Source organism: Xiphophorus maculatus, chromosome 2 (assembly GCF_002775205.1).
Source record: "Xiphophorus maculatus strain JP 163 A chromosome 2, X_maculatus-5.0-male, whole genome shotgun sequence".
NCBI classification, from domain to species: Eukaryota; Metazoa; Chordata; class Actinopteri; order Cyprinodontiformes; family Poeciliidae; genus Xiphophorus; species Xiphophorus maculatus.
Genome location: NC_036444.1, coordinates 20,687,419 through 20,700,267, shown reverse-complemented (window position 1 = coordinate 20,700,267; position 12,849 = coordinate 20,687,419). Strand labels below are relative to the sequence as shown.

The 12,849-nt window shown below is 41.6% G+C and overlaps 1 protein-coding gene across 1 annotated transcript; it reads left to right on the top strand.

Moving 5' to 3' along the window:
- The first annotated feature begins 2,780 nt into the window (after positions 1–2,780).
- c2h3orf20 (chromosome 2 C3orf20 homolog) lies at positions 2,781–12,390 on the top strand. The gene is made up of 16 exons (XM_023350014.1): positions 2,781–2,827; positions 2,895–3,382; positions 4,750–4,791; positions 4,877–4,976; positions 5,239–5,442; positions 5,546–5,695; positions 6,082–6,202; positions 6,532–6,657; positions 6,738–6,857; positions 7,241–7,382; positions 7,824–8,046; positions 9,066–9,143; positions 9,892–10,249; positions 10,546–10,662; positions 11,605–11,747; positions 11,933–12,390. The coding sequence occupies exons 1-16, from the start codon at positions 2,781–2,783 to the stop codon at positions 11,967–11,969; spliced, it is 2,496 nt and encodes an 831-aa protein (XP_023205782.1). The 3' UTR covers positions 11,970–12,390.
- Positions 12,391–12,849: the final 459 nt, after the last annotated feature.

The following is a 12,849-nucleotide window of genomic DNA, read 5'->3' as shown; positions in this document are numbered from 1 at the left end:
TTGTTCAAGGTGCAGATCAGTGTGTATTCTTTTGGGTCTCAACTGCCCCATACTCAGACCTCCATTGACAGATTCTGTCCACTAAAGGCCGGGAACGCTGCAGCTGCAGTTGTGGACATGCACATTGGTCATCAAGATTATCCTGCTCAAACTTGTTCAGATTCACATGCCGATTCAGACAACATTATTCAATCAAATGGGCAATTCATTTGTTGTATCTATCTGACACATTGTTCGTGAAGATAGTCTGTTGGTTTTACCTTGTTTATAATATTACAGTTCACTCTGTTTCAGATCTTGGTGACACTTGAAAGAGATTTTGACAACTAGTTCAGTATTTTTTACTGGAGATTATATGAGGACTATTAGTTTTATGTGGAATGATTATTCACAAGTTCAGTTCATTTGGACCGAGATAACATGACTAAACGATAATGTTATGGTCAGCAGAGAATTGAAGGCGTTGATCATCAGGCTTTGCATTTTGCTGAAAGGAATGAGGAACTGCTAATGCGATGTTCACAAATGACTGAATGTCGAAGAGGTTAAACTGACAGCGAGGAGAATTAAGATTTTAAACAGAGAAATCGAGAAAAACTGAAAAACATTGACATTAGTAGCTAATTTTAAATGTAACTAAAACATATTAAGAAACTCAGAAGACTCTTTGTTTCTCCTACTGGAGTTTATTCATATTTTTTGTGACCATTTTTGTGAAGAACACTGAGTGAGTAGAGAAATCCATGAAGTTCAAACTAAGAAGAAAAAAGAAAACAGTGACGGGACTTCAAGTCAAGTCCTGCTTTGGTCCCCAGTTCAACGTTAAGCCTGTCCTGGCTCAAACGCTTAGATGTGTGTGTGTGTGTGTGTGTGTGTGTGTGTGTGTGTGTGTGTGTGTGTGTTCGTGTGTTCGTGGCGGGTGGCCTCCCAAAGTTGCACTCCTCACTTTCTCTGAGCTTCCAGGCGCGTCAGGGTTTCGGGTTACCTGGCGGTGAACACCTGACTGCCACAGCGGCAGCCCGGCCGGCACGGTTCTTGTTCCGCGGGTCTACAAACGTCTCAGGGCCCCAACTGTTATCGGGGATGATGTTTTCCTGTTTGCACTGTGACAGATACCCTTTGCATCTGATGAATCGATGGTGCGTAAACCAGGAGACGTGTGCAGAGGAGTGCGTATCTTAGCAACAAGGTGAGCACAGTAGGAAAGAGGTAGGTCTGTAGAAGTGGAAGGTAGATGTTTTTCTGTCTGTTTTGTTTTCACTGAGCGTGGAATAAAAATGTAACTTTTATTTGGTATTCAGTATCAGCTTAAATGCACTTGGTAATTACAATTATACATATTGACGCAAAGCAAAAACAAATGCTTTGTGAAATGGAAGATTTCTGCGTCTGATTGCTTTAATGTAATAAATGATCATTGCTCCATCATATGTCGTACATAAAGATCTTATTTCTACTGTATATTATAAGAATTAACAGAGCAGAGGAAAACGGGCCCACCTCACTTTCTGCTTCTCAGGCAACAGAGAGACAGAAAACCAGGCTCTCCGTCGATGAAGTCTTGCCCCATCGATATCACAACCTGGCAATTCTGACTTTAAAACAAGAAATGTCATCTGATGATCAGACTGGACGGTGTTACAGCTCAGCTTTGTCAGAGCAGAGCTTCGGGTTTCTCCTTTTGTTCTGGTTCCTCCTCAAATTCTGCCGTGCCGTGGAGCGGGTCCAGCTTTTGAAGTCCTGCTGACTTCCTGAAACTTTGTGCCTTATTGCTCTAGTTTTTCCATTGTAGAGGGAAGAAGAGCAGAAAGCCTCCAATTAGTTGGTCTGGATGGAAACACTTCAGTCACAATCCTTAACTAATCTCGATTCTTCTCCCAAGGAGGACTCAGCAGACATTTCTATTTGATAAGAATCCATTACATCCATGAAACTTCCCCAAATGACACCAGCTGTCATTATAAGCCCTAAACATGAAGACGTTTGTCTCTCTAAGCTTAGCTAAATGTTTTAAGTAGTGCTTGAGCTGTTTGTCAGGACATGGATTGCAAATAAACTTCTTGTCAGGCTATCTGTGCATTTCTCAGCTAAAGGGCGATTTCACCATTTTTAATGAATTTGTTCTTTCTTTGGTCATTTCAGGTTCAACATTTTAAATATAAGATTGTTCTTTAAACCCGAATTGTTCTACGCTGAGCCAAGAGCCTTTAAAACACGGCTTGATATTCAAGAAACTTTCAGTCTGTTAAAAAAATAATAAAAAGATCATTTTTAATAGCCTATCTAGCATTTAAGCTAACGTAGCCTATACTGTAGTGAGACACATTGTATATATGCTGGTCAAACCAAACCTGAAACATTGTACACTTGATACAAATTAATTAAAACAGTTTGTGTTTAAGACGCATTAAAAATCTGCTGAAATCTTGTTAAATCCAGCTGCTGCTTTTGCAGATGCTGATTAATAATCGGACAAATATTGCCTATTTTAGTGTCTGTTAAGTGTTAAACTTATATAAGAATGTTATTGATGAATCTAAATAAAAAGTGTTCAAACAGTTGAATCAATTTTATTGCTTAAGTTTGGGTTGCTTCCTCCAGATGTTGGGTTCTGCTGGCGCGCAGGCGACCAGAGGTGGCCCCGTGTTTTTCTTTGACCAGGTGGGCTTCCGTACATTCACTCTGCAGACTGCATTTTAAAAGAAATTAATCCACATTCATTGTTTACCTCCCTACAGCCAACAAGGCGAAATCGGATTAAAGGCAACATTTTAAATTTCATGATAAGAAGTGCGGGACCACAGCTGGAAGACGCGCCACTGAGGAGGTAAGATCCTTCCTGTGAGTTTTACTGCTGAGCTGTGCGTCTAACACAACAACCCATTTCCTCGCAGTCTGCAAGAGGAGGACCAAAAAGGTGAAAGTAACAGTTTAAGCAACCAGAACCCCTCAGGTATAGCCTGTGAGGATGAAGAACATGATCCTTCATCATCATCTGTCAGCGCCGCGCCAAAGGATCCGATGGACGCCTACAGGCGAGCGGCCCCTCATTTATTAAACGACTTGGCTCGTCTGCTTTCGCAGCATAAGTGGTCGGAGGACGACCGCATCCCCCGCGGCATTGTCAATATCCTGGATTACTCCTGGCACGATCTGACTGCAGGGGCGGCGCTCCGCTTGAGGAGGCCAGCGGCGATGACAGGGAACCAGAGGAGGCCCAAAGAATCCCTGGAGACGCAGAAAACACCCCGGCGGGTGTCTGACGGCGCCAGGGAGGAAACAGGAGAGAGGACCTCTTCCGTGGGGAGAAATGCTGGTTCATTTCTCACAAAAGATCAAGCAAATCAGAGTGAAAGAAAGGAAAAACGAAGCTCAAAAGGAGGTAAATTTAGCATAAGGTGAATTTAGCATAAGGTGAATTGTACTTTGAACGTGTCAAAGTACAATAATAAATAATAATCCAGGTGTCTCGAGGCAGATAAAGTGACATTTGATGATAGTGAGAATATATAATAAATAAGACAAAGAAAAAAAGTCTTTAGAGTTTTAAAAGGCGAACAAATAAATCTAAAATAGTTGAAGTGGCATGGAGGCGATGCAAAGAACGGTCCAAAAAGGAACAGAAAGATCAAGAATGAGAAGTAAAACAATGAAAGAAACACTGACAGTGGCCACAATAAGTCTCGAAAAGACCAATTTTACCACAGAATGTTAAAACTGAGACAAAACAGGAGGAGTAAAATAAATCCAATGAGTACGGAGGGAGACGTGAAAATGAGCATAGATGCAAGATGACTAAAATATCTGTCTTGTTCAAATTATATTAGCCACTGGTATTTCTGCCGGTCTCGGTTTTCCACAGACTAATAAATCTGCTGGATTTATTCCAACGCCGAACCATGGTTTCGATCACGCCGAGTTTACGTGCAGCGGCTCTATTTCCCTCAACTTAATTAGTTTGAAGAAATTTCTCCGTCGTGTCTGTTGCTAACATACGCTTGTTCTAAATGAAAATGAGCGCTTTCTTCTTTGATTTCCAATTTTGACTTCCAATGATTCACTTCCTGCTTAAGAGCCCCCTGGTGGTTGAAGAAAAATCAACAGAAAAGCCGCACCGCGCTATAAGCCGCATGGTTCAAAGCGTTGGGGAAAAAGTAGCGGCTTATAGTCCAAAAAATACGGTAATTAGACATAGTCAAATGTAGTCATTGTTGGATTATACTGACACCAGATTCAGTTAATTAATTGGTAAACAGTCATCTGTTATTATCAAGCCTCTGACTTTACAATAATCCCTTCTGCTGACCCAGCATGTGGCGACAGTGGGGTGAAAGCACGGCCCTTTTAACAAGATGAAACCAGACAAGCATCAAGCATCTTCCTAACCCACATCTTATACTGTGTTTAAAAGAGAAAGTCATGCTGAAATAAATAGCATCCTAAAAATGAACTAAAATCTGAGTATTTACTCCACAGCCAACTTACAAACTTTTCAGTAAGAGTATGGCTGTAAACACTCCTGTAGGGCCGCTTTAGTTGCAGCCTGGTGGAAGTGAAGGTATTGGTTTACCAGATCAGATGTGTGAGTGCAGCACAGAGGCCCTCCTCTCTGTGAATGGATGGCGGCGAGGCTATCGAGTTGCTCCTGGTTCATTGACTTACGTGCTCATACAAATCTAACATGTGTGAATAAATTACACTGGGCCACTAGGATGACAAGGCTACTCATTCCCGCTCTGAACTCCACAGCCGTCACAATCTCCATCTCAGTCTGGAGCTGCGAGGATGCAGGTACGACGCGGCGCTGCAGCGTTGTGTTATTGACTGCGTCTCTGCTGCGCTTCTGCTGCCTCAGCGGGATGTGGTGTGTGTCCAGGTGGGATCGCTCAGCCAAAGCAGCACCGCTGTGACGAACCTGAGATAATGAGAGTGAGCCGGTGGGTGGCGGAGCGACTGAGGGCGGCCCGGAACCCACAGTGGGTTTTTACTCTCTTCTTCTGCAGCTTCAACAACTGTGTGGCTAATGAGGAGCTACTTTACTTTATTCAGGTCTTACAAATACAAGCTAAAGAGAATTTAAACGAGGAGTAACTGTACTTTGTCACCTTTTATGCGAAAGACCAACGTAAAGTACTGCATAATTTTAGAATTATGCAGTACTTGGGTATGAATATTTTAGCAAGGCACTGTAGCTACTCAAGAAAGGATCTAAAACATGATTATGGCCCTAATGTTCAGAAATCTGCCTCCACCTGAGCAAGATCCAAGTACAGCTCCTATTCTCCGTGATTATGGTGATGGAGGAGGTGAGCTTACTAATGACAGAAGAAGAAGAAGGATGGCAGTTGCCCCTCTGGTTGACATTTTGCCCCAGATACCAGAAATGAATCCGGTCCAGAGGAAGCAGCACTACAGGACAAACGATGGCTCCTCATTTATTTAGTATCCTTTCCTAATTGTCTTATGTCAAGTGGCAGTCCAAGTAAACACGGCGTAAAATGTGTCAGAGGAGTGGACCTCTTGACCCTTGACCTTGCTGCCTCAGCTACCCGTCCGGCTGTATGGCGGTGTGCCAGAGTCGCTCCGGTCTGCCTCACGGAGGTTTCTACACCAACGTGTTCAGCGACGGCCAGCGTCCCGCCGTTCTTCTGACCATCACGGCGTTTGGACACGGGGCAGTCACAGACGCCGTCAGGTCAGTTCAGGCCCCCAATTTATTTATTTATTGCTTTCTATTCTTGTTAGGCGTTTTTTTTTTTTTTTCTTTACTTTTCGAACTTTTTTATAGCTACGTTTCTTTGTTCAAGTGTCATAAACATTTCTGGTGATGATGTTTCTGGACTTTATCACTCAACATTCACACTTTGTTTAAGGGCCAGTAATTATTCTCTCAGCTCAGTGTAATAATGTAATAAAGAACGATCTACTGTAGATAGGTAGCAATATTTGTATGACGACAGAAAATAATATTTTTGTTTTTTGTTTTTTGTTCTGTCTGTATTTACAAATGCAGAAGTAGTGCTGTAAAGCTTTAAACCTGTTATCACTCTGTTGCCACACTTCGTTGGATTGTTCCTGCAGCTCCACCATCTCGGCCGTGTGGGATCAGGACGGAGGATTCAGGTTCGACAATTACGGAAACACGACAGAGGAGTGGAGCTGGCCGACATATCGCCCACTGAGGAGAAATATTATGATGCAGGTGGGAATTACCAGCTGAATAAACAAAAGATGAGCAAAGTTGTTTTTTTATTTGTCCATGTAAAAATGAAATAACATCGTAAGTGATGTAATAACCTTGACGTTGTTGAAGTATTCACACAGACATGTTAAATAACCCCAACCTGGCCACAGCGAGTTGTAGAAATGGCAACGGAAATGTTTGCATTTTGTCTTGAGATTTCTTGACAGGTCAAGTAGATTTAGTGTTCTTGAAAACGGCAAACCGTGAGATTCTGGTCATCAGATTATGAACTAGTTCATTCAGTTTACTGAATATTAGTTTATTGTTCTTCTCTTTGATTCCTGCAGGTCTCAGAGGAGATCTCAGTGAAGCTGTTCAGTGGGAAGTCTGGTGTGCTCAGCTTCAGATGTGAAGAGGAGCGTGTTCACCTTCCTCTTCGTTTTGTCACTAATAAAAGCCAGAGGAAGAAAATGGTGAGATCATAACTCTCCTGTAGTTACAAAAATAAAAAGGTTTTCGTAACAGTTCTCTCTAAAATCAGCTTTTCATGCAGCCCTGTTTGCAGACGGAGAACAAAATCAGCTCAGGTGCTGCTCAGGAGCTTCGTCTGCTAAAGAAGCAAAAAAGTCCCGCTGGCGTCTCAGAGAACAAAATGAGCCTGAGGAAAACACCTGTGAGGATCTTTTATTTACTGCACCAGAACCAGAGTGGGGTAGTAGCTAGTTACTAACTTTATATTTTGGTCCATCTGTTGATGTAATTTTTAAGTATTAAAATTTTTTATGTTTTGATCAGTTACGCAATATTTGAGGGCCATTTTTATCAAATACTGTTTTGCTCTGACTTGAGTAATTTCCTGGACTGCCTCTTTTTCCGTTTACTGTAGTAAAAGTTACTTTACTTATGTATCATTTTTGGGTACTTTACACACCTCTGATTAGAACGCAGGGATTTTAGATCAAAATCACAGGTTTAATGTATTTTTTTTATCAGTACCTTTGACATGAACATCTACCTTAAGTCACTAAATTAAGTTTCTACGGCTTCATTCACCAGGCGGTCAGTGAGGAGGAGAAGCAGGTGAAGCCGTCTGCTCTGTGGAGAAGACGGAGAAACGCCGTGCAGGAGCTGCAGAGGCTACAGCAGAGAGTACGGGATGCTGCGGAGGGCTGGTTGGATTATTATCGCGTTGCTGTCGGTAACTACAAACTGAATTCATCCCCACATCATCACTACATGACAACGTGGCATAAGGATGCTGAACGCCAGACGCATTTCATGGTGCAAGGAAGTGCTGCAAAAACTATGCAACACATAGGGGTGCCACACTAGACGGGGCGCCAGAAATATGGCAGGATAATCATTTCTAGTCATCATTTCCTGTATTTGACGATTGTTTGCGTCTATAATGTGCCTGCACACTTCAGAAAGCTCTTCCCTGGTGCAAAGCGCAGAAACTGAACGCTGAGCCAATCTGACCCGGTGGGCTTGTAAGGAGTAGTTTGCTGAAGCTAAAACGTTCCAGTATCACCTCATCCTGCAAACTCAACATTATTGAATAGTTCCATCGGGATCCTGTTCACGGTCACTCGTGTCACTCGGTGGCTGCGCACGTCAGTGACCTCTTCCTCTCCTTCAGGTATCAAGTGTCCTGACGCGGAGCGACTGCCAGGGGCCCCGCCGCGGGCCCGGCCGAGACGAGCGCTGCAGTCGGCTGCCCTACCCTCCCCAAACTCACCCGAAAGCGCAGCGGCTGCGCCGCGGCGTGCTGGGACAGGCAGGAGGGATGAGCTCAGAGAGAGTCACGGACGCCACTCAGCATCAGCAGAGAAACGTCAGGACCGCCTTGTCCAGATGCAGAGGTGCTGACTGATGTGGAGAGTTTTGCTGGTGTCCTATTAGCTCATTAATAAATCAGCAGGGTGACCTTTGGTAAGATTCGGGCAATAAATATCTAAAAAGATTTCATTTGTTTTTACCTCACTAACCATCTCATAATTGATCAAAAACCTCAAAGTTTGTTTTTTGTTTTTATTTAGAGTTAATTAAATATTCAAACACATATGAAGTGAAATTATACAATCTGCTAGGCCCCTTAATATGATACCCCTAAATCAGGGGTGTCAAACTCATTTTTGTTTAGGGCCAAATCAAGATCTTGAACGCTCTTAAAGGGCCGGTCTTCCAGAATGTATTGATAAAACCTGTTCACAAACTCTTGAAATATAAATGAATTCTCATGAATTCAATAATATAATCAAACATCTTTTCAGTCCCCCCAGGATTTTGTGATTCTTTTTGTGATTTTTTTTTTTTTGCAATAAAAATCAAAGTGCTTGTGGTACTAATTTGGTAATAATTTCTATATTTGCGCCTATTTATGACGGTAAATGCAACTTTTTATTACTCGCTGCATAGGTCATGGATTGTAATTAAATTAAAGCTGTTAAGCACAAGTAAGAAAGTTTTTGACAATTTCAGAAAATTCTGCGATAAACTCCCAATTATGTTTTAGTGCAAAAAAGCCGGGGATTTGTTGATTTTGCGTGAATTTCCACAATAGTTCTCAAGAAACTGGAGGGACTGATTGATATAATCTAGCAGTAGACAGATAAAAATGGCATTGATGTGATTAATAATATAGTATTTAAGCACACTTAATGTTTAGTCTAGAATCTAGAGGGCCACATAAAAAGCTGTGGCGGGCCAGATTTGGCCCACAGGCCTTAAGTTTGACACATGAGCCCTAAATTAAATCCAGTGCTTTCCAGAAAGAGGGAGCGGATAAAAATAATAATACTACAACAACAAAACTTCATGCAAAAAGGCATACAAACCTGAATAAATGATCATTTTATAGTTCAAACCTGTTTGTTTCAAGGAGACCAAAGGAAAGCAGAAAGGAGCCTCCTGTCACACAAATCGGGCCCCTTCGAATCCATGGCAACATTGAACCAGGGTAAGACCCTCTTTACAAATACTGTTAAAAAAATTATTATTTTTCATGTTTGGTATTAAATCAGACAGAAGTTTCCTGTTTTAGGTCAGGGAGAATGAACAGAAATATCTCTACATGCTCCATCTTAGAAGAATCAGAGAGACATTTCATTGAGAAATTAACTTGTTTTAAGACAATTGTTCCTCAATACTGATGAAAAGGTATTAGCTAGAAGTAATAATCTGCCAGTGGAGCAAGACATTTTAACTAATAAAAATGTCTTGTTAATCTCGTAGATTATTTTACTTATATGTAGTTCTTTTTCATCAATATTAAGGAATATTTGACTCAAAACAAGCTCATATCTCTTGCTGGAAAGTTACTTGTAAGTTAATTTTGCACCAGAAACTAGACCAAAAATACTTTGTAGGATTTTGTGTTTTTGTGCAGTTTGGATTTGAGTCGTTACCTGAAAATAAAAAAGAAAATACATCTACAGGTGTGTTTCTGGTTCACTTAAATGCAGCAAAAGTGAGAATTTGAAGAAAGCGAGTAAACATTTCTAAGAAAAATAAAATGTGAAATAAAATGAGAAAAATCCCTCTTTTATTATTCTGGGAATGCAGCAAATATATTATTTTATTTGACCTAAAACAGGAAACACTGAGTCTCAGTTAATGTCAAAAGCTAAGGTCTGGTGTGTGTTTCTGCACAAAGTGAATGTGAACATCTGGTTCCAACCGTATTTTGATTGTCGACCGTCTCCCAGGTCAGTGACTCTCTCCCCCAGCCTTGAGCCTGGAACTCCTCCTGCTAGCTGTGGTGCAGACAGGGGGCCCGCTGCTCCCTCCGTCCCTCTCACAACGTGCCCCACTCTGCTGAGAGCTGCCCTGCGGGGGGAGGAGCGGCGGAGGAGGTGCTGCTGCAGTGCAACACTGATGCCAGTGGTCACCGACCTAGAGTATGATGCTTTCATTATGGGCCAACCTCTCGACAGCAGACAGATGTTGGTGGTGTGTGTCACCACACCTCAGCAGCCGCTTAACACACACACAGCAGGCCGGTGGGCTGATGTGGAGGATCTCTACAGGAGGAGGAACGAGCAGAGGACCATGCCATGCACCCAGGTGTGAGAACACTCTGCAGTGCTTTAAGTCAAAAGAAGATAAATGCACTGCATGCATAATCACACAAGAATACCAAAATAAGTCTCTAATTTATCCAGAAGGGCATGCATCGTCATCAGGTGGCATCACTGTTGTCAACATCAAGTTCAATCAGCAGGATTTTTTATTGACGCTGATGCACTTTTTCAAGGATAGAAGCTGTGTTGCATAAACAGATGAACAGAAACTGACACGCAGACCAGTCAGCAGTTTAGAGAAAACCCCTGTAACAGGTTGTTTTGTGTTTCAAACCCCAGTGCCAGATGGACTCTTTTCGCCTGGTCAGGTACGAGATGTCAGACGGGACGGCGGGCTGTGGGCCGGAGAACGTTCTGCTGCAGCAGCGACACGGTGCCGCTCCTGGGATGTTCCTGGTAGGTGAAGATCACTGCAGACTTTGCAGCAAGGCGGAGGCGTGCTGAAGCGCTGTAACTCCTCACTGCAGCCACGTGGTGGCAGCAGCAGCTCTCGTGAGGGAGCACAGAGGGTCAGCAATGAAGCGGCGTCTCACATTTATCCTGAAGATACTTTGAGCTGACAAGCATCAAGAAGAGCTGCCTCTTACTCACTAAAGACAGCGCTAATCTTTGGCCCAAAGTCATGATATCTGCTCGGCTGATTTGTGCCGTGCAGTGAAAAATGACTCTTCTCTCCATAAATCAAACAAAAGTGACCAAAGTCAGCGCAGCATGAAATTGTACCAGCACTTAAATTCTGCAACTCAAGGGATCTTATCCTCAGAAAGAATTGCTGCTAGCGCACACACACATGGGAGATGTAAAAATATTTACACTGTAAAAAAAAAAGAAAAAAAAAAGCTCAAATCTGCTTTATGGCTCTTAAATGGAGATAAAAATAAGAGCTTTTTATATTAACAAGTTCTAATGGTTTCATATATTTCAACCCATTAAAAACACACAGTGCCCTTCAAAAATCTTTACATCCACAGATTTGTTTTTTAAATATTTGTGACATTACGGACTTAATGTATTTAGATTTTATGTGAAAGACAAAGTATTGCATGATTTAACACCTGGTTTTATTTATTTATTTTTTTTGTACAAATGAAAATCTGAAGTGTGTGGTGTGTAAATGTATCTTGAGTCTCAACGTTTTGTTCATTAGGCCTGAAGTTGAACTGGGCTTTTCTAACATCTTTCTGAACCATTCCATCGTAATTCTCACCAGATTTGAGACATGCTTTCCCACCTGAACTGTGGATTTCTGGAGCTTCTCTCAAGTTACCGTCAATCTGTTGGCTGCTTGTCTGGAATGTTAAAATATTAAATCTTTATTTTTGTGTGTGTGCACCAAAGATGTACCTCAAGGGGAAGCTGCTGTTTCTGGGCTACATACTCAGAGGTGACAGCTGCTCTGCTGAGGATCTCCAAAGGCAAATCTGCAGGACCAGGAGAGACTCCAGACTGGGTTTGAGTCTCCCTGCGGACCACAAGTTCAGGTATCGCTTAGCGCCACGTTCACCCTGACAGGCAGTAAGGACGGAGAAGTCATTCCAATTAGTCACCAGTTCCAGAGAACTATTGAGAAAATGTGGCATCATGTCAGTTTAAGCTATAAATAAATGATGGGTTTAAAGCACATGACATTTTGACCCATGTGAGATTTTTTTTGTTAATATCACAGTGATGTGGTAAAAACTCCTGCAGCCACAGAAGCATAGATTGCGTCAGAACAGCAGGATGTGACTCCAAGACGGCTGTTTCTGAGGAAGAAGGAAGAAGTAACTTTGCAACATACATGATTTCATCTACTGCTCATTTCTGCTATTGAATGTCACTAATTGGACATGTTACGCAAATATCTATTCCCTCTAAAACACTCTATTTTGGTTTTTGCTAATGCTGATTTAAAAGTGCTTCCAAGATATTTCTGTACTTCAGAGTAAAACATGATTACTTTAGTTCTGCTAGGTTTTGACTGCTTAATTTTACTCAAGAAACTACTAAATAGTAGTATTATTCAAATAAAGGTAAAAACTCTGGTTTAGTAAATCCATCCGTCCATCCATTTTTGTCCGCTTATCCTGTGGTGGTGTAGTAAAACTAAACCTAAAAGTATGTTTATTCCTAACAGGCACACAAGCAAATGTATCTAGTTTCTTCCTCACTATTTAACAGATTTAAAGCTTCAAAAATTGTTCAATATGCTTATACTGTTATTTTTTTTAGTTCATTCACTGTTTTTTTCCTACACAATATGTGGATACATAATAAAGGTGTGATATTACTGTGTTCTCTCTCTTTTTTCTTTTTTTTTAAGCAAGAAAAATGTAAATTAATGAGCCATGCCAATAATAACACCCTGTTGTTCCCCTTTGTATTCAACATGTATGCTCCACAGAAATAAATTACAAAGCAGTCGTTTTGCATCAGCTGTTAGTTTTCATAGTTTTCCTTGAACATTCATACATTTTATGTCATAAGGTTCTTTTCTTCAGTAGGGACAGGGAAGCTGGTCAGAGTACATGGGAAGATGGATGTGGCTAAATGCAGAATAATGCTGGAAGAAAACATGCTGTAGTGCAAAATACTTGAAATTAT